The following is a 19,662-nucleotide window of genomic DNA, read 5'->3' on the forward strand; positions in this document are numbered from 1 at the left end:
CGGCAATTTGACATGCGAAAGTTGAATGCGTCGGTCGAACATGTGGCATGTAATACGGGTGGTCGAAAACATCATTTTTTGTCTTTGTCCTCACTTCGAGTGTTACCAGAACTCGCGCGAACATAAAATCTCCCCCAAAACCCAAACCCGTCCCTGTTTAAGGACAAATTGGATTTTGCTGCTGTTAGAACGAAAGCTTTTTTTATCTCGGCAGAAGCGGTCAAATGATGGACGATTTCGCCGGGCTCCGGTTATTAAATCTTTTTTCGCTTTTTCGTCGATTTTCTTCCCTCCAGAATGATTGACCATCGGGAATTATGTTAACGCACGTTTTTCCTTCATCGAGAAAAAACCACAAAAATCCATTGGCCGACATTTTACTGAAAATAAACTTTTACAGAAAGTGTTTGATGTATCTTTTTATCGGGTAAACCTAAGGGAACTCGTCGGAGAGGATGGCGTGCATGCCAATGAACCATATCAACAGAATCATTGTGTACAGGGTGGTCCGCTCAGAATCTTCCACTACCTTATCTCAAAAACCGTATGATTAGCAAAGTTCAATACAAACGTTATTCGGTTTTTTGTGACTTTTGATATTTTAACGTTTTTGAAAGTTACAGGGTGCTCCAGAAAACCGTGGCGTTAGAAAAATACATTTTTTATGAAATATCCTTTTTTTTGCTATGGATGTTGATTCCGCTGGTAATTATAAACATTTTTTGTTATTAAAAGCTCTAAATTTTTCTTAACGGTTTTTAAATTAGTTCAGTTTAAAGTAATGATCGACGAAAGAAATAGGCTTCAGAAAATTTTTAATAAATTCAAAAACTATTAACTGAGTCATTTGGACATTTTTGTCCAGTTAACAACAAAGGGTGGTTCGCCTAGAGTATATTTGTAAATTCCGAAAAGTCTTATACAGGACATGAAAAAAAATCCCAACCTTTCACATTTCAAGTGTCTCAAACTCGATTTGTTTAATGGGACACCCTGTATTATTTGAAAATTAATTCTTTTAATTCACCTTCAAGTTCAATCTTGACTAAATGATCCACTGCTATGCCCCAGATGCAGTTGAGTTTGGAAAAGTTATTACCCTCAACCAGTATGAGTGCCAAGAAGGCCTGGACGGAATAGAGCTCCTTTCGCAAGATTTCGCTCTTCGTATTCGTTACATACATAAAAGGTGAATTAGTAACCGCGATGGGTGTAAGGCAAGTGAAAAGCGCCCATCATCGAAATCTCCTTAAAAAAAAAACACGGAGATTCAGACGCACTTCCTGAAAGATGAAATGTGCTCCATTAGAGATTTTCTAGGGTTGAAGAGGGGGCGCCTTGAACCGGAAATAGAGAGTGGGACTGTTCTTCACTTGTGAACGAATGAGTTTATTCAAGTCCAAGCAATGGCCCCGCTCATCCATGCCCCCTATGTGGACGAATTGTAACATCCACGGGGCGATATCAAAAATTTTCTGGAACTTACAGGCAAATGCCCAAATGTTCCATCTTAGATGATTCGACTTTCGTTCGCAGTGGAATTTTAACCCACTGTGGAGAAAGTGGTAGAGGTAGAGCATTCCGATGCCCGTTCTCCAGACCACGGGCCGCATTTTTAGGAAATTTCCTGACAGGGCCTGAGGTTGCTATGGTTGTTTCCATAATCTCTTTAAGAAAATAGAGGGATTTTAGGACTCCGTTGTTGGGTCACGTTGCTATTCATAAAAAAAAAGAAAGATCAGAACCGACCAATAACCCATTAGTCAAGCCGACTCCATGAATTGATTAACATGTTTATATTGTAATTGTAATGAACCCGATTATCGGGCAGGGGTTGAACTATTAATCATTCGGGGGCTGCGCGCCCCTCTCGGCCCATTTCGATGAACTCAACGGGGCAATAATCGTAGGCCGTGTAATAGATTTTCCGCAGGGAGACTGCGAACTGCCAGGGGTGGGTTCCATGCAGTGACGTACGCTGTTGCATGATTTTCCATATTATTTGGTTCCCCAGTTTTTTAACGTCCACTGCGCGCTCGTGACGGGGGGCGAGGGAATGTCCCCCCGGGGGCTGGGTTTATTTGGTAATCGGCAGGAAGCGAATTGATACATCAATATTTATACCGTCTTAAATAGAATGGGTGGAGCCGCCTTTTACGGTTGGCGTAGAGGAATTGATTAGTGTGGACGTCAAACGGAGGAAGGGGACGTATTTAATCGCTTTTTTAAAGAAGGAAAGGTTCGGACGCTTATTAAACTCACCTGATGGTCGACGAACTAATTAAACCTCATTAATCACAGGGGCAGTGAAACATTCAGTGGGAAAAGACGATTCAAATCGGATTAAACGTCATAGTTAAACGTCAGTTAAAACATAACCTCGATCTTCAACGACGCCTTGGTGGTGTAGCATCATGGCCGACTTAGGCCCATTTTAATGAAGTTTCCTCGTTTGGTGAACGTTATTAAACAAGGACGAGTGAGATTTCCGAAAAAAGGACTGGTAGACAATGTAGACAACAACAAGCATCCATCTTGATTATTACAATTGATTGTCCAGACTGAAGTAGACCTTATACATGTACCCGGTAGTCCCAGTTCTAATTTTCCCCGATAGGGACTTTCCAAAAATTAAAATTTTAATTATTCTAACCTGTCTAATATGTCGGGTCATAACCGTAAAGCGGACCGGCGTTGCCTGTAAAATTTACATGAAATAAAGCAGAACGAGGTGGATTTCTTCTAATTCGTTTAACCGTTCGCATACGAATTCGGTGTTTGGGCTGCCTGGCGTCCAATTAGCCCTTACAAAGACTCGGGGATGTATGATTTCGCCTCGAAAAGGATTAATTCTTTACTGGGTTTTTGCTAGCGGACATAAAACTTTATGGGAGCGCCGAGAGATCGCCTAGAGCTCTATTAAAATTTGAATTTACACGGTACGAGTTCCCGTCTCGGTTTATGGTTTGCCCGTCGAGAACATACAAAACTGGAAGGTGTTTGATTAAAATTAGTAGATGCAGACCATCTGCTATGCTTGAAGCTTTTAATTGGAATTTCAAAACTGGGGGTACTGGGCCCGAATCCCCCCAGATGAACCTCATTGGAGATCTTTTTTGGAGTTTGGCGTAATTTAAAACTAAATTTATATACTGAGGGCAACGTCGGCGTGGCCATAAATACGAATTAGCCCCAGTCTCCCAATCAAGACAAAGATCCCGGGTCGCTCCGGCACGATAGGTGGCGTGTCTCTCCGGAATCCTCCGGGTGCCATAACAGCCTGAGCATCGAGTGATAATTATTGGTCACGTGACCATTAATTGATATCTCCCAAATTCATTGCAAAGCTCTTGTGCCAAATTTTGAGTTTTAAGCCGCGTCTCGGCCGCCAAAATAAAAAACAATCAGTTTGTGTATGTTTGGTTGTCTATGCAAGTTACCCCTCGACGCAGGCACAGGCGTAGATACGAGGGTAGTTATAAAACTTGTTAACATCCCGTTAAAACTTGGTGTGACAAATTCAAATGTCAAATCAAAAATAATAATTCAGTGTGCCATAAGTGTTTTATGTTTCAGCTGGTGACGGTACATTGAAAAAAATGTGGTTCCCCATTGCAATGAATATACAGAGCGTTAACATTTCATTAAAAAAATCCAATTTTTTGTTAATATCTTCAAAATTGCGTGAGATATGTAAGTGAAATTTTGACAGTTGACGCAGACACACATATTTATGCCTAAGAGATTATTGCTAATTTCACAGGTGCCGTGCGTAAGGACACATCCCTGCGCATTTTTTTTTTAAGGAAAAGTGATGCATTATTGCTTTTTCTCGAAATAAAAAATTCATTTCATTTAGAAGAAAGATACTCACTTGACATTTTTTCATCCGACGCATTGTTTACCTATAAATAATAAAGAAAAACGGTCCACATAGACAAATAGTGCCTATATCCGCAAGCTTCAGTAATTATAAGACTGACGATCGAATCAATCTCATATAATCAATCTCTGCCGTTAACGATTTGACGAACTATGACTACCTTAACAATTCATGTATTGTTCCTAAAGTAATTTTTTTAAATATTTTATTGAATGTGCTAATTCGTTTAATCAAATTGATAAATTAATTTTAATAGCTCAATTTACCTCAGCCAAACTTGCGGCTGCGCGTCTTATTTGTAACTAATGTGTCGATGGATGTTAGACAAAACATGTGGTGCCACGCACCTGTTCAGTTTTCTTTGCTTGCTCGGCAACATCTTAGTAAGGTGTTTCCCAACCACTGGATTGGTCGGGAAGGATCAGTCAAATGGCCGGCGCGAACCCTTGATCCGAATCCGCTTGATTTTTTCCGGGGGGGAGGTGTCATATAAAATGTTTAGTGTACGAAAGACCTGTCCTCAAAAAAAAAAAAAAAAAAAAGACCTGTTGCCAATGAAGATGGGTTGCTAGCGAGGGTGATGGCCTTCTGCACCCAAATCCAGAATACACCTTAGAGTATTTCAATGTGTTAGGGCGTAGGCGAATAGGTGAGCCCAATTATGTCCTGACCAAAGTGGCTTTCAATTTCAAGAAGTTCAGTAGTTTTAAACCGAATAAATAATACGTAGGACACGCTTAATATTATTAAAACCATTTAGAGAATATTGTGCATGTGAACAGTTTTTATATTTTCAGTGGCAAACGATGCGTCGGATGAAAAAGAGTCGAACGGGCACTTTTTTCTAAATTAAATGACACTTCCTGAAATAATTTTTATTTTGCGCAGTGGCGTACAGTGGCGAAACGTTACATTAACCATCGGAAAATGCCAAGTTTCATTTGCGCACCTCGCGCGGTTTCGAATGCGTGAGTAAAAATGGGACTTTTGAATAAGACGTACCTACACCTTCTTAAGGAAGCGTTAACGGAATGTGGTTTATACGTGTGTTTAGATTTATCATCGCCTCCTGAACCATAATTAAACGCTTATGGGACGCCCTGTACATCCGGAGATTTCGTCGTTGCGCAATGGGAGGAAGTACCGATATCTTGTGCCGAAACCAGTGCAGTGCTCGGCAGACCGGATATTGGCGAATTCCACCATTTTACTTCATATTTCGCAATTGTTGTCCGTGAGCTATATATTTGGATGTTTTTTATATGCCCTGCCTCGAACTCGCTCGGTCGAAAAATCACAATTTCGTTCAGCTAAAAATAAGAGATCTTAATGAAAACCTGAGCAGGAAGACAATGGGATGGGGCGATGCACGTAGACTATATCTTTATTTACAACGAGGCCCGCACGCCCCAGGAATATAAAGCAGGATCCTTGATTGAGCGACTTGATTTTTAAACCGGCAGCGGCGGATTGAAAATCGTGCTGCGCTCGTAGAGAGATTGCGAATTTAGAATTTGCACGAATTGCTGCTGGATTTTTAACGAGCTCCGCCTGGAAATTTATGGACCAGCAGGATTTTGTTGCTGCAAGAACATAAACTTCGAGGCTTCCGGCAGGTGGGGTCCTGATTTGGCAAATCCTTGGTACTCAACATCTGTTTATTTGGAAAATCAGCCCTAAAGCCAAGTGCCTTGACAGAACACGCCTGTCTTGTCTAATTTAGCACTCGGCGTCGTTCCTGATTTCGGAGCTTTCCAACGGAGAAACCGGAGCTTTCCGAGCGGGCACTTGGGGAGTATGGAATTACTCCGGCGACATGACAAAGCGGCCCGCTTTACATAATTCGATCAATTTAATCTTAATGCTCCGGCTCTGTCTTAGCGAAGCGCTGAAATTAAGAAGCCCCGGTAATCCCGGGATTACAGATTAGGTGTCTCGACTTTGGAACGTGTTTCTCGCCCCTGGGGACCTTTTCTATTCTATTTGTTTTTCGCATAAAGTGCTTTTTCGCTACTCTCAAACTAACAACAATTTGGGCGATTTCTTGGGATTGAACAGACTTTGATGCCCAAAATCCTGAGGGATTTGCTTAATATATTCTAAAGGCGTTTAGGTAAATTCAGCATTTCAACGAATTCAATTAAGTGCTTAAAGCTCGAAGGGCGGGAAATCGGTCATAATGGAGCGAGCCCCACTGTCTCTCCCGGCTGGAACAGGAGGCTGATTTCAAGTGCTCAAAGCTTAGGAATATCGAGCCACTCGGCTTGTACTGCCGCCCTGGAGCTGCTCATTGCAGAGATTACCTCGTCCTATTGCGAATTTCGATGGCTCGCGCATAACTTTGGAATGTATGACGCACACTTCTTCTCCACCTGAACTGGTTCTCGGCACACGTTCACTTTGGCACTCGATGTGCGGTTCTCAGTAACGGAAATTCCCAGTGAGCACTTTTACCGGATACTGTCTCAAAGCCTTCCCAGACCCCAAAGGCTCCATCCCTTGCAGTACAGCAAAGTTTAATAAGCTGCCTCCACGCTGCATTCCTGTCAATCTTCTCTACCGCCGGTCCCAATTTAAATAAAAAAAGATATATTCGTGGAATGGGCGACACATAAGGGGACCTGTCGGAGTAACTGGATCGACATAAAAGAAAACCCCTTTCCATCAGAGGGAAAACTTGGAAACAATTGGATTTGAAATATCGCCGGGATAAAGTTGGGGGATGCTAAACAGTTGTCACCGAGATGGGAAATAAAGGATCTATTTTCGTGCCCCCAAGGGGGGCGGAGCCAGGCGCGGCGCCCCCATCAATTCCGGACGTCGAATCGCCGCCCCACCGCACCATCCCCCCTCAAATTGCATTACGTCACCCGGCTCCTCGGTACGTGAGCCTATTGTCAAATAAATAAATAAAATTCGGATAATGTTACATTTTAAAATAATACGGTTTGCATAATGCGCGCTCAGTCGCCGGCTGCCGTTTTAGCCCCGGCGTCCGTGATCGGGGTTGGAAAGCAGACGAACTTTCGTACCTCTTCGCGTCCTTCTTCGTTTCCTGCCCAGCTCCGACGTTTACTTCGCCACTTAATTCGGTTGCTTTATGGGCCCTTGAAAATGCAAGAAATCATGCCGGAAGTAATTCTCGACGGCGGTGGCTATAGAGGATGTAAAATTTCAGTCAAGGGGCACGGCTTGTCGCCGTACAACGGGCAACGTTTATTCCGTCAACGATCATCCGTCCGATTGATCACAGGACCCCAAATTGGAAATCGGGCAAGAACTCAAATCGAGATCTTGCAGATCGCCCTGAAGACCTCTAAGGTAAACTTGGCGAACGTTGACAGCGACTCCTGTCTGACTGTCGGTGGCAAAACTCGCAAAAATAAACACCACAGAGTCTTCTGCTCTAAACACCCCCCAAAGCTCTTTACATTCATTGCGATACCCCAAAGCTTCGGATAACACTAAAGTAACCAATTGCCCTAACGATAAGACAGCTTTCAGTTCACACCACAAACAATAGCCCTGTGATTGCCACGGGATAATCCCGGCTTACAAGGACGATTGACAGGAATACGGCTGTTTGTTCTTGGGCTCAGCCTCCGGATATCTGGGGGCTGGATTGGATGACCACCTAAATGTGCGGCAAATAAATTTCGACTAATCATGTTTCGTGACATGGCAAACAACATGGGTAACAAGTTGTTGTGACACGCACTCGCCCGAATGAAGATGCATGTGTCCGGAATGTTTTCAACGTTTCGTTTATCTCATCATCTAGGAGTGACCCTCATTTATTTATTTATTACTTTTTATTATAATTTTTTTTTTTTGGCGAGGGCCACATTTCAGGTGAGCACCGTTGGGGGACAGTGACGTCCGGCGACACTCCATTAACCGCCAAAGGGTCCATAAAATTACATGTTTATAACTATATTCAGCGCTGATGGACGACTGAGTTTTAGTTTCTAGTTTATTTAATTAATTAGCTCACGCCATTAGCAGACCCCTTACAATTCCCCATACAGAGGTTTACCCAAACGAAAGCCCCGAATAAAAATTACGAATTTACGCCCAGTTAAGGCATCGCACACGATAGAGGACCATTAAAACAGAATGACTAAGGGTATTGGAAAAAGTCGTTTTCGGCTTCGGGAATGGTCTTTAAATAAACTATAGACAGAAATTGGATCGATCCTCCTAAAGTTTAGTGTTATATCGCCATTACTGGCTATCAAAATGGTTTTTACAGGCCTTCTAAATGCCTTCGTCTGGTCGAGGCAATAAATACTTGAAGAAGCTGTCGATAACTTCGGCTTAATTGGTTCGCATATGACCGAGAATAATCACAATGGAAAACGGCAACGAGGCAACGTGCTTTTGTTTTCGGGTTTGTGTCCGGTCCAATGGGGGAAGGGTGCCGTGAAACTTAATGCGCATAGGTGCCAAATCATATAATCAGACCAATTTTATTAGATGTTTATTTAGATTTAAGGAGATACACAATAGAGTCACGCATAAATTTGTTTTTTCCGAAAAAAGGAAATTTCAAAAAAGTCCTCCAATACTTCAGGTCGGTTTAAAAAAAGCTCTTTCTGTCATATATGACGTCATCGATATTTTCTTTAAACAACAACCCCCGATTGTTGTGACGCAACATAACAGTGCGTCACTTCTGTTTCTTGACTATGTAAAAGTATTGATATGTTACAAGATAAAAATTTTGAAAAAATAAAAGTCGAAATTCGACTGTACACAGTTGTAAAACTGCGTTAGTTTCACATAAGAGTATTTTGTCATTAAGGGTTGAAAAGATTATTTTCGAACGTACAGGGTCCGTTATGAAAGCGTGGTACTGCCAAATTATTATTGTTTTCTAATGAAACCTCATATTTTTTTCTTTTTTCGGACTTATCATCAAAATTCAAGGCCAGTTTGTGTAAAAGTCTTATGTCAAAAATGTACCATCTCCGAGTTATTCGAAAAAAGGCGAAAATTTTTATAGCTACAAGGTCTTCCAGAAATCGGAGATGTACACCAACCTCTACGAATTTCCAACAGCATCTTAAGGAACCCTGAGAAGCCACGTTCTATCGTGTTTTCATTTTTTTTTTAAGTTTTCCATATCTCCCGCAATAGGCCTCGGAATTTGCGTATCTTTAAACCTCACTAACTGGGTTATTTCAAATGGAAAGTCTCGATTTTGTCAACGGCATCGTGTTCAGAGTCCAAAAATGCGTAAAACTACGGGAAATCATTTTATTTTTATGCAAATGGGGCATTCGCAATAAACTCTCGAATTGTCCTTCGTTTTGATGAAAACACATTTGCAGTTTTGCCAGAAAAGACCTACATTCACTTTAATATGAAATGCACCAAACAATCGTAATAATAATAAAATCTTATAACAATGCGTCATAATAAAGAATTAAATGATCAGAGTTTCAATAAAAAAGAAAGAACGACAATGATTTTTTTTTGTCATAGAATGTTCTAGATTCTTTATTCATTATATAGTATATACAAGGTGTCCCATTTAAAGCTATGATTAAAAATTATTCAAAAACGGTACTTTGTATGAAAAAAATTTCAAATAAATGTTGTTTCGTAAAGAGGGCCATGAAGATAATGACTTTTAGCCAAATCGTCATTCTAAGGTCATTTTAAGGGCAATTTTTTTCCAATCGGCAACCCTGTATTTTTTTAACACATCTTTGTAAACCTTCGAAAAATAAATATCTTTTATTTGAACAATTTTTTTATTAGACATTTTACTGCAGAGTTAAAAAAGATAGGGAGAGACAGAAGGATTGTTATGAGTTTTAACCAGAATATGTAGTGTAAAACTTTTCTAAAAAAAATACAATACTTTTGAATATCACAAAAATTGGATAAAAATCAAGGATAACTCTGCAGCAAAACCTCTAATAAAATAACTGTTCCAATAGAAGACATATATTTTTTGAAGATCTACAAGGATGTGTACAGAAATACGGGTTGTCATTTGAAAAAAAAAATTCCCTTGAAATGACATTAAAATTACCTTTTTGTCGAAAAGTCACTATTTTTATGACATGTCCTCCTTTTTACCGCACAACTTTTATTTGAAACTTTTTTCATACAACGAACCGTTTTTGAGTAATCTTCAATAACAGCTTTAAATGGGACACCCTAGATATGCCAACTTTACCAAATAGCATTTTTTAACAAGATAATAAAAGGCCGCATATAGTGAACATTACTCCAAGGTCCCTGGCGCAAGCACAATTGAAAATGCTGCCTTGGCCTGCACGGCCACCGGACCTATCACCTATCGAACATTTTGATAACATTATGGATTGTCGTCTTCGAAGTTTATGGAGACCAACAAACAATTTGGATGGCTTAGGACTTCACCTTGAGATGGCATGAAGTGAAATGCCTCGGGGCGATATTGATGATGTCCTTCAAAGCATGCCGCGAAAAGTACATGTTTGCATTGTTGTACAAGACGATGCCACTCATTATTAACGTTTTAATTAATAAATGTTTTTTTTTACGGAAACTAATTGTTTGACACTCCTTTATGAGCATGATTTTGCCAAAATTGCTGTTATTATTATTACGTGATGCATTCCATATGAGAAGTGAGTGTAGGTGTTTTCTGGCAACTGCGTTCCGATCGAAACGGGGAACAATTTGATGATTTTTCGTGAATCCCTCGTTCGCGTAAAAATAAAATGAACTCCTATAGTTTTGCGCGTTTTCGAATTCCGACTACGATGCCATCGACGAGATAGCTGCAAAAAAATGGGGGGTTCCATAAAAAAAAAAAAATTGATCCTACCACCCTTTCGTGACGAACCCGGTGCATTCAGGAATAATTTTAACATGCGCACCCCTCGACCACCAAAAACTGCGATATGAAACATTTCCTTCTGTAAGTCACAGTTACTATCGCACTTCGGCGCACGAACGAGCAACCCTATGTACCGTGCATAAATCGGAGACTGCAGTCTGGTTTCCACGGAGCAACGGAAGCAGTTGAGCACTAAAAAGGCAGTTTCTAAATTCCAGGCACTTCTGCGACGACAAAGCCTTTCTACCCCCTAAATGGAAACGGTTATTTCCTCCTAGTCCCGTTTTCTTCGCTCTTGCGACAATAAACCATGACGTTAAAGTTGCATGGCTTTGTCCGCTTCAAATCTGGAAATGTTTTTGTAGTCCGCTCTCCCGGCTTTAGGGGCAATCACTTAATTCCCCAACACACCCATACGCGAGACGAAAATTTACTCCCCCCCCTGAATTCCCCCCTAAATTTCCCCCTAAACAATACCCCCCCCCCCCATCCCGCCCGTCGCCCCGCGCCACCCCGTTCCCTCCCAAGAAGAACGACATTACTTTAAGTGTATCAGGACGTTTTAATATTATGTTCCTGGACGGGTAAAGTCGTTTGCCAAAATTTATTTACGATGAATTATGTGACACCTAGAGGCGTATATATCCACGAGTTCTGAATATTTAAACTGGTGGATTGATCGGGCCTATAAGCGTAATAAAATTGCCACAGTAAAACGGGTTACGTATTGCCGCGAAGCTGCAATTACCAAATTACCACTGTTTCCGAGGCGTTCCGTACGGAAATTTATTAAAAACGAGCTCCAGGTGCGTCTGTAGTCGATCATAAAAGTATTCCGAAAGATCGGCCTCGAGACCGTCGATTAGACACTTCCAGAATATTCCGGAAGTTTCTCGCAAATCACTGTTGGCGAACTATCATAAAACGCGTAAGTCACCTGGGATCCGTACGCTAATGACGTCAGTTCCCGACTTGTACCTGGAGTGACAGGGGGCACAAAGAAAACCGAACCGGGCACATCTCGTATATATAAATATATAAAATTTCCATTTGGAAAATGTCGTCTCATGATAAATTCAGCAGCGGCCAGTCAAAAGTCAGTCGGAGGATGCATACGTTTGGGTTCAAAGTGGGCCCCGCTCGAGATGTTGAGCCTCTCGAACGTGACAAAATCTCCGTGGGGACCGCTCGATTCCAAATATTTTAGGTTATGAAATATGGCGGCGCATTTAACCGTCACGGGCAGTTTCGGGGAAGTTGTTGCCACTAGTCGGTAAATAATAGATTCGACCCCGAAGCGTCTTTAAAAAGGCTCCTTTCCAGTGCGACTTTCACGTTAGTTTGTAAATATTGGCGAATCAACAAAATGTATTGCTGTCAAAACATAGAGAACTCTCAACAATTTTGTTTAGTTTTTTTTATATATATACAGGGTTACTGGCAATTCGACGTGTTCCTTTGAGGAGATGGTAGAGCACGAGGTAAGGAGCAAATCGAACCCATATACACTATGTCCCATTTAAACCTGTGATTGAAGATCACTCAAAAACGGTAAGTTGCATGAAAAAAAAATTCAAATAAAAGTCGTCCGGTAAACAGGCCTATGAAGATGGTGATTTTTAGCCAAAACGTCTTTTTAAGATCATTTTAAGGGCATTTCTTTTCACACGGCAGCCCCACATTTTTTTACAGATCCTTGTAGACTTTCAAAAAATTTATATTTTTTATTTGAGCAATATTCTTATTAGACGTTTTGCTGCAAAGTTATCATTGATTTTTGTAAAATTTTTGAGATAGTCGAAATCATGAAATTTTTCTTTAAAAAAAAGTTTTACATTGCATATTCCATTTAAAACTCATAAAAATCATTTTATTTAATTAAAAAAAAAAAAATCGATGTAAAAAATATTTTTTTAAATTCCTCTTGTTAGCGTCTACTTTATAACAAAGTCTACAATCAATCTAATTGTTTTGTGTGAAATTGTTCAAAAAATTGTTGAAAATACTTTTCATTTCAAAATTCAATAATTGAAATGGATCGCTACACTTCGCATTTTGATTTACAATTGCAGACGAAAGTATGGAATGTTAAAAATCCATGATAGTTTTATATCAAAATAGTTGAGTATTAAAAAACAAACATATTATACAAAACCTCGAGAATTCAGGGTGTTTCCCAAGTACGGTACTTAACTTCGGAAGCGTGTTCTGTCGTTAAAATAAAGTTAATTTTATTATATAAACTATATCCCAAAAATGCTTAGTTACGGAAGTGCAGGGTGCGAAAGTTTCATTAAAAAATTACGTGATAGACGTGGTACGCCGGTGTTCTTTTTCAAAATTTGTTTTCTTTTTTAAATGTTTTTTCGATTTGCATTATGTGATGCAGTGGAAATGTAGCGCGTCCGGAAACTTTTGAACTATGTGGAGATTTTCAGCAAAAATTTTCGTGAAACAACTATAAACATCAACCACCTCAGTTTCTTCCGCCCAATTTTGAAAAAGTGTTCAAGATCACATAAGTACAAGTTGTTCTAAAAACTTCCTCATTTCAATAGCCATTTAGTGAGGTATTACATGCTTAACAAATCTTTCGAGACTCCAAAAAATAGTCGAAATGCTCGAAGTGAACAATTTAGCTTAAACTATTTTACTCAGGAATAATTTCCCAATTATTTAGTATTAGGCTGCTGTTGACATGCCGAGGGATACATGCTTTGTATTTTAGTTTATTAGTCTCAGTTAAAATTTTGAATTAACTTTATTAACATTAGATGAGAGAATAATATTTCTCTTTCATTTTCAAAAATGAAAATAAATTAAGTACAATGTTAATTTGATATTAAATAAAAAATATTTCGTTAAAATCAAAATCGCAGAGGAAGTTCAAAGACAACACAATATTCCTGGACGAGTTTTTCGAAATGCCCAATTTCCTGGCCTGCGAGGAGCTCAGACTTGATACCCATGGACTTTTTCGTATGGGACGCAATGAAAGCATTAGTGTCTAGAGACCTATTTAGAATTGTAGCAAACATTGTTGCTCTAAGGCAGAGAATCATTGACGCAGCTGACGAGCTAAGAAATACATTAACGACAAGAGTAACAAGAACGGCAATTAAAAGAAAACGTCAAAGGGGCATTCGGAACAGAGGAGGTCACATTGAGAATGAACAATAATTCAATTTAAATGTTTTTGTGGCATTGTTTTTTGCGTTTTTAATTTTTGTTAATTTTCCTATTACAAAATTAAGTTAAATTGTTAATTGTTAAATTGTTCAGTTCAAGCATTCCGACTGTTTTTTTTTATGTTAAAAGATTCGTTGAACATGTAATACCTCACTAAATAGCTATTAAAATGGAAATGGATGCGAAAACTTAGTCGTTTGGTGAGAGCCTTGGCGCGGCCTCATCTAAAATGTTTTCAGTGACGTCGCGCTTCCGGTTGCACCGGAAGTCGACAGGTGCTTGCTCATTTTAAATGGAATGCCCTATATATTATTGCATTTTTTTATCCTACTATCAATTTTAATACAAGTTTATTGATACGTTGGCTTTCTGAGAATTAAGAGTTTTCCAGATATAAAAACTGTATGCGAAAGTAGTCTTAAATGCAAGAGTTGTCAACGAAAATTCCCATAGAGTCCTTGGTTTCAATAGACTGACAATGTTGCAGCAACAAAGAGACTTTTGAGGGCTCTTTTTGGTGAGATTTCCCAATAATGTTTTTGAGTTTTTCAAGAACACTGTCAACCCTTCCATGGATGATATTTATATTTTTTTATACCCTTCAATCTACAAATACCATTGAATAAGACGTTCCGTTATTAGGAGCTGCCCTTTTGCCCTAGTCCCAACCGCGGCAATACGTCCGATCCTTTCGGTTACCTCCATTAGGGACTCTCTCCACGTACATTCTACACTGCGTCCCAAAAAATACATGGGATACACGATAACAACGCACTCATTACATAAAAATAAAAGCCTATCTTCGAAAGGATAATATTGAGGGCACTACAGGGTGGGCCAATCTTTAATAACAGAGTTAATACGCCTAACATGGACATATATACGTTGAGAACCCTTATGACGGGAACCGGCACGAACACCCTAATGTATCTCTCTTAACGTCGACGTTACAATGAGCCTAATTGAGCCTACCCGCTGTGGCCTCGTTGTGCGCGGTTATTTTAGGTCCCATTTTTCTTGCGCCACCCTGTACACGAACATTATTCAATAGGAAAATTTAAAAATCAATTTCGGACCTTCACGCCCTCCCAAAAAGGGTTTCGACACATATTTGCACAAGACTGGCAACGACACAAAAGGTCGCGTGTGTTTAGGTTTTCGCTTGGTTTGCCCTTCAAGTTCCTCTCGTGTCGCACCCTTCCGTACTTTATAATTAGCCCTTAAAACTGGCTGCTTTTGCCACTATTTCGGTCCAACGGTGTTGGTTTAGGTTTTATTTTGGCTTAGCCATCGAGGGCGCTCATCCTTAGTAATTTATTTGTGCACAATTTTAATTCGAGTCATAATGAGAGAAATGTCGTTTCAGGAAAAGGTTGTTTGCGGCATTAACTACTTTTTTCAGCATCAATCACTCGACCTTTCGAGAAATCAACATGAGCTATAGTGCCGAGTAATAAAATCCATTATTGGATTGAGCAATTCATTATTAGAAGGGGCGTCAGGTGTATTAGCAGGTCTCTTCTAAACGAATAAAACTGACAACGGGGATTAAGGCCCTGTTGCCGAATGGTGCCCACATTCCTAGGACCTCAATGTGATACTCTTTAAATGCCGAAGCGAATTATTAGAGCACCAACGTGGCTCGACTTTAACGGCCCCATACGTCACTCGGAGGAGCAACTCGGATTATTAACTGATTGGTGTCGAGTTACGATTGTTTTTGCTCATTACCTGATTACTTTCGCCATTTTTGCCGTCCCCGGCGGGCAAACAGCGATTTTAATTTTCTAATGCCCGGCAAATAAATGCCCCAATAAGCCTCCTCCGGGTCTGTTTGTTCATTACGCAAATTGCTTTTTGAGGATTTCCATGCAGTTTGGTCCCTCCCACGTTCAAACCTGTCAAATTGTCTGGAATCGTCCTGTTTTGATTAATGTGAAACGAGGATGGAGATGTGTTCTTCCACTCATCCACCCGCATGTGCGGTACCAAGCTTTGTCGGGCGTTCGTCGGTGACCGCGGCCTGACAGCGCCCGAAATGATTTTTGACACTGACCTTGTTGTCTGCGCGCGGTGATTTTTTTCGCACTCGTGTGTTAACTTTCGGCTCGCAAACGCGTGCGGCAAAGCCCCTTTGCCGCCCGCTTGTAGGGAAATTCGGACGGCTCTGCCTGGAAAATCTATACCAAATGAACTCTCGCATCCCGATTCCAGTAACTAGTTCGCAGCTGATAAATGGAAATTCCTCAGCGTACATTCTGTGCAAATTGCAGCACACATCGAACCGTGGGCTATAAAATATCGCGGGAAAGGCAAATCCTATTGTGGTTACTGTCGAGTATTAATCGCCTGCCATAATTCGTTCAATTCCATCCGCAGCATTTTGAATCTTCCCAGCAATTTTGAATTTCATCCCTGCCCCATTGGCGTCTATAGTTATTTTTATCCGCAACCCTCCAACGTTAATTATCCCCTATCGTTCCCGTGGTGGAGTATCGGCAATATCCAGCGATGACGGGGGCGGCGGTGCTTAACGACCCGTCGGGGGCGGATATTTATGAACAGTCACTGAGGTATGTAATAATCTGAGGCCGGATTTAATTTGGCGGACTGATTTGGCACTGCAGAGCGGCGGACGCTTAATCACCGGCCATTTGTCGTTGAATGCTCCAGTGACGTTCGTTCCACGCATCAACAAAAAATGAAAAGGCAAAATCTCTCCTGTAAGAGGAGAGAACGCCTCACCGGAATGAACTCGTCTACGCAAACCCGAAAACTTGAGGTGTTTCGCTGCAGCGCGTGCGCACGTAGAATATTCCCGGGGCAATTATATTTCCACACAAAACAATCGTTCAAGGTATATTGAGCCATTTTCTGATTTGGTTTTCGTGAAACTTCCGGGCGTCAGTCACATATTTTGAATCGACGGGATTGGCCCCTCGTAGATCGTGATGATGAGCCGCCCCTGGGATGAGAATAGCCACAACGCTTTCGGAGACGTTCCTCAGGATCCCCCCGCTGAACCATGGGTCAATCAAACCGTTGCTGAACACGATGTTCGAGGCGTACTTCAGCATCTTCCCACCATGAAGCAGCAGCACGTGTTCCACCGAGTACGGTTTCACTCTGTACTTCTTAGAGCACTCGTTAGAAAATTTGGCGTAATCCCATTTAGTGGGCTCGAACATGTCAGCAGAGCTGGAACATATCGGCATAATCAGCTCGAAGCAGATCTGAAAGGAAAAGGAAATTGCGAGAAAAAGTTGAAAGTAATAAGAAAATTGGTGAAAGAAGCATTCAGAATGCAGAAATGTCAAATGTCAAAATTTTTATTAGACACCACTGTGTCAATCGCATCAAATCACTCCGAGCACCACCCACCCTGCATTATATAGCCATCTTAGTTTATTTCATGAGCCTAGACGGAAATGAAAGATATGACGGAACATGTACGGGGTGTGCACGCGAAAAGTTCCGCCCTCCCTTTTACTTTTTAATGTTTTGCAGTAGGGAAAAAATTCTAACAAAAAGTACTTGACAGTTCATGTAGTTTTTCAAAAGAGTCAGCAGTTTTATACAGGATGTTTAATAAACGTGTGCCAGCCAAACATTGTATTTTTTTTTTATGTTTCAATTCCGCATTTTATTATGAATTCAACGACATATGTATGTCATGCCTCGAATTTTATATTTTAAAAAAATATTTACAAAAATTTGCTTCCGTGCAGCATAGTTCGATGGCGATGTTCAACAAATATATTTAGTTTAACGTCGAAAACAATATGGCTTATTGTCCCGAAATTCGATTCAATAGTTTACTGCCTTTATGACCAATATTTTCTATGAAAAGTGGTATATACTGAAGAAGAATGATGCAAACTTTTTGTCAATTTACTTAAAATATTAGAAAAATGCTTCAAAAGGTATTTTTTAATTTTCTTATTTTCTACACCCAAGATATTTACGTTTCAGCCCATCAGAAGTATAATTAATATTAATAATTAAAATTAAAATTCAATTAAATTGAATACAGCAACAATAAGGCAGAATAAACTTATTCCTTTGTTTTTGTTGTTATGTTACAGGAATTGTTCAAAGTTCCTTCGACCATGTTCAACTCATAATCGATATCCTTTTTCGAAATTTTGTCATCATCTCACTTCGATTGATGTAATTTATTATTACATCTGACAATCTTCTTTTCATTAAATTATAAGAAAAATAATTATAAGATTTGAGGTATGGCCTATATATAATGTTGAATTCGTAATAAAACACAAAATTTAAATGCGTAACAAAAGTAATGCTTGATTGTTCAAAAAATGCAATGTCGGGTTGGCACCCGTTGATTAAACACCCTGTATAAAACTGCTGCCAATCTTGGAAAACCACGTGACCTTTCAAGAATTTTTTTGTTAAGAAAAAACGTTGCATTTGAATATATTAAAAAGTAATAGGGGCGGCGGACACCCTGTACATTGCGTGTGCCGCACCTCAGAACAGTGGTGGCGAATGAGAATTTAAATGGACAAAATCAGACAGTTTGCTGTACCTTTTGGAGTCTGACATCGAAAGATTCGTGGTGCTGATGATTCTGTAGGGGATTTTTTTAAATTGCGATGTCCCGATCTAAAGTCAAGTCCAAGTTATCAGCATATTCAACTTTCATACTAATCTGCTCTCGAAATGGGTCGATTATCACATAATTACCTGAAAATTCCAGGCGTAGTCTGTTGGCTCACTTGGATTAGTCTCTATGTTATTGCACTTGAGAGCTCCAGAGTAATTTGTGGCCACTTCCAAGGCGCTAGAAATAGCCCTCATCAGGTCTAAAGAGCTTTCCGCCGGGCCGTGGCCCTTTAACTTATCACAGAAACTTTTCACTGGATTGGCAGGCAGGGGCGTTAAAAATCTTGTGGAATAAGGGTAATTTAGCGTTGCCAAATTCACGTAAATATTCGCAAGACTGTCCACGAGACTGTTGACATCCTCCTCGCTCTGCAAGGGCTTGCACAAACGAAAAATCTCAGAAATTTCTCTCTTTCCCTCATCGGAGGCGGTCAGATCCCTCAAAATGTCCCACGACCCTCGAAGCGGATGGCTGCAGTTGTCGTTGTTGGTATAGACGCGCGTTACGGTGTCATAGAAAGCTTCGCAAAGCTGCAAGTTGTTGACTTGAAGAAGGGGAGCTGAAGAAGCTACAGCTCCAAGCACGACATGCGGGTACATCATTCGTAACCAAGCAGCCAACATTCCCCCATAGGAACCCCCGAAAGCTATTATCGGGTAGGTGTCGTTCGTCAGCATGGTGTCGTAGTACTTCTTCGCCACCGCATCGATTACACACACGAAGTCAGCTAAAGCTTGGAAGGTGGTGAGGTACCTTAGTGCCTCTGGGGAGGTCAGAGAGGAGGCCCCGTAAGGCATCGATTGGCCGTAGTAGCGGTGCTCAGCGAAAATTACCAAAGCATTGAAGGTGGGGGCTATGTCCAGGAGAAATCCGGTGTTTTCGTAGAAGACCGTGATGTCCGCTTCATTGCCGCAGTAGAAGAAAGTGGGGCCTCCCTTGAGGTAAAACCGCTCCACAATCAAGTATCGGAGTTTGAAGGTCTCGTTGCTTTTGGTGAGGCTGAAGTGATCGATGGGCACGTCTAGGAGGAGTTCCTGGTAGTTTCTATTATCATATTTCGCTGATTTCGCCTGCGAGATGTTCAGAAGCAGCAGGAATTTGAGGAACTTAGCTAACATTACT

At 40.6% G+C, this 19,662-nt stretch overlaps 1 protein-coding gene across 1 annotated transcript; it reads right to left on the reverse strand.

The window, feature by feature from the left end:
• Nucleotides 1–16,762: 16,762 nt before the first annotated feature.
• On the reverse strand, nt 16,763–19,662 carry LOC136341872 (lysosomal Pro-X carboxypeptidase-like). The gene is made up of 2 exons (XM_066287239.1): nt 18,621–19,662; nt 16,763–17,143 (listed from the first exon to the last, which is right to left on the reverse strand). The coding sequence occupies exons 1-2, from the start codon at nt 19,656–19,658 to the stop codon at nt 16,763–16,765; spliced, it is 1,419 nt and encodes a 472-aa protein (XP_066143336.1). The 5' UTR covers nt 19,659–19,662.

This window comes from Euwallacea fornicatus, chromosome 11 (assembly GCF_040115645.1).
Source record: "Euwallacea fornicatus isolate EFF26 chromosome 11, ASM4011564v1, whole genome shotgun sequence".
Classification (NCBI taxonomy): Eukaryota; Metazoa; Arthropoda; class Insecta; order Coleoptera; family Curculionidae; genus Euwallacea; species Euwallacea fornicatus.

What these genes read in the sequence shown, in the direction of transcription:
- LOC136341872 (XM_066287239.1), bottom strand. Translation starts at nt 19,658, where the DNA reads ATGTTAGCTAAGTTCCTCAAATTCCTGCTGCTTCTGAACATCTCGCAG. An exon ending in ACTACGCCTGGAATTTTCAG is followed by an intron (nt 17,144 to 18,620) that starts GTAATTATGTGA and finishes TTTTCCTTTCAG; the next exon opens with ATCTGCTTCGAGCTGATTAT.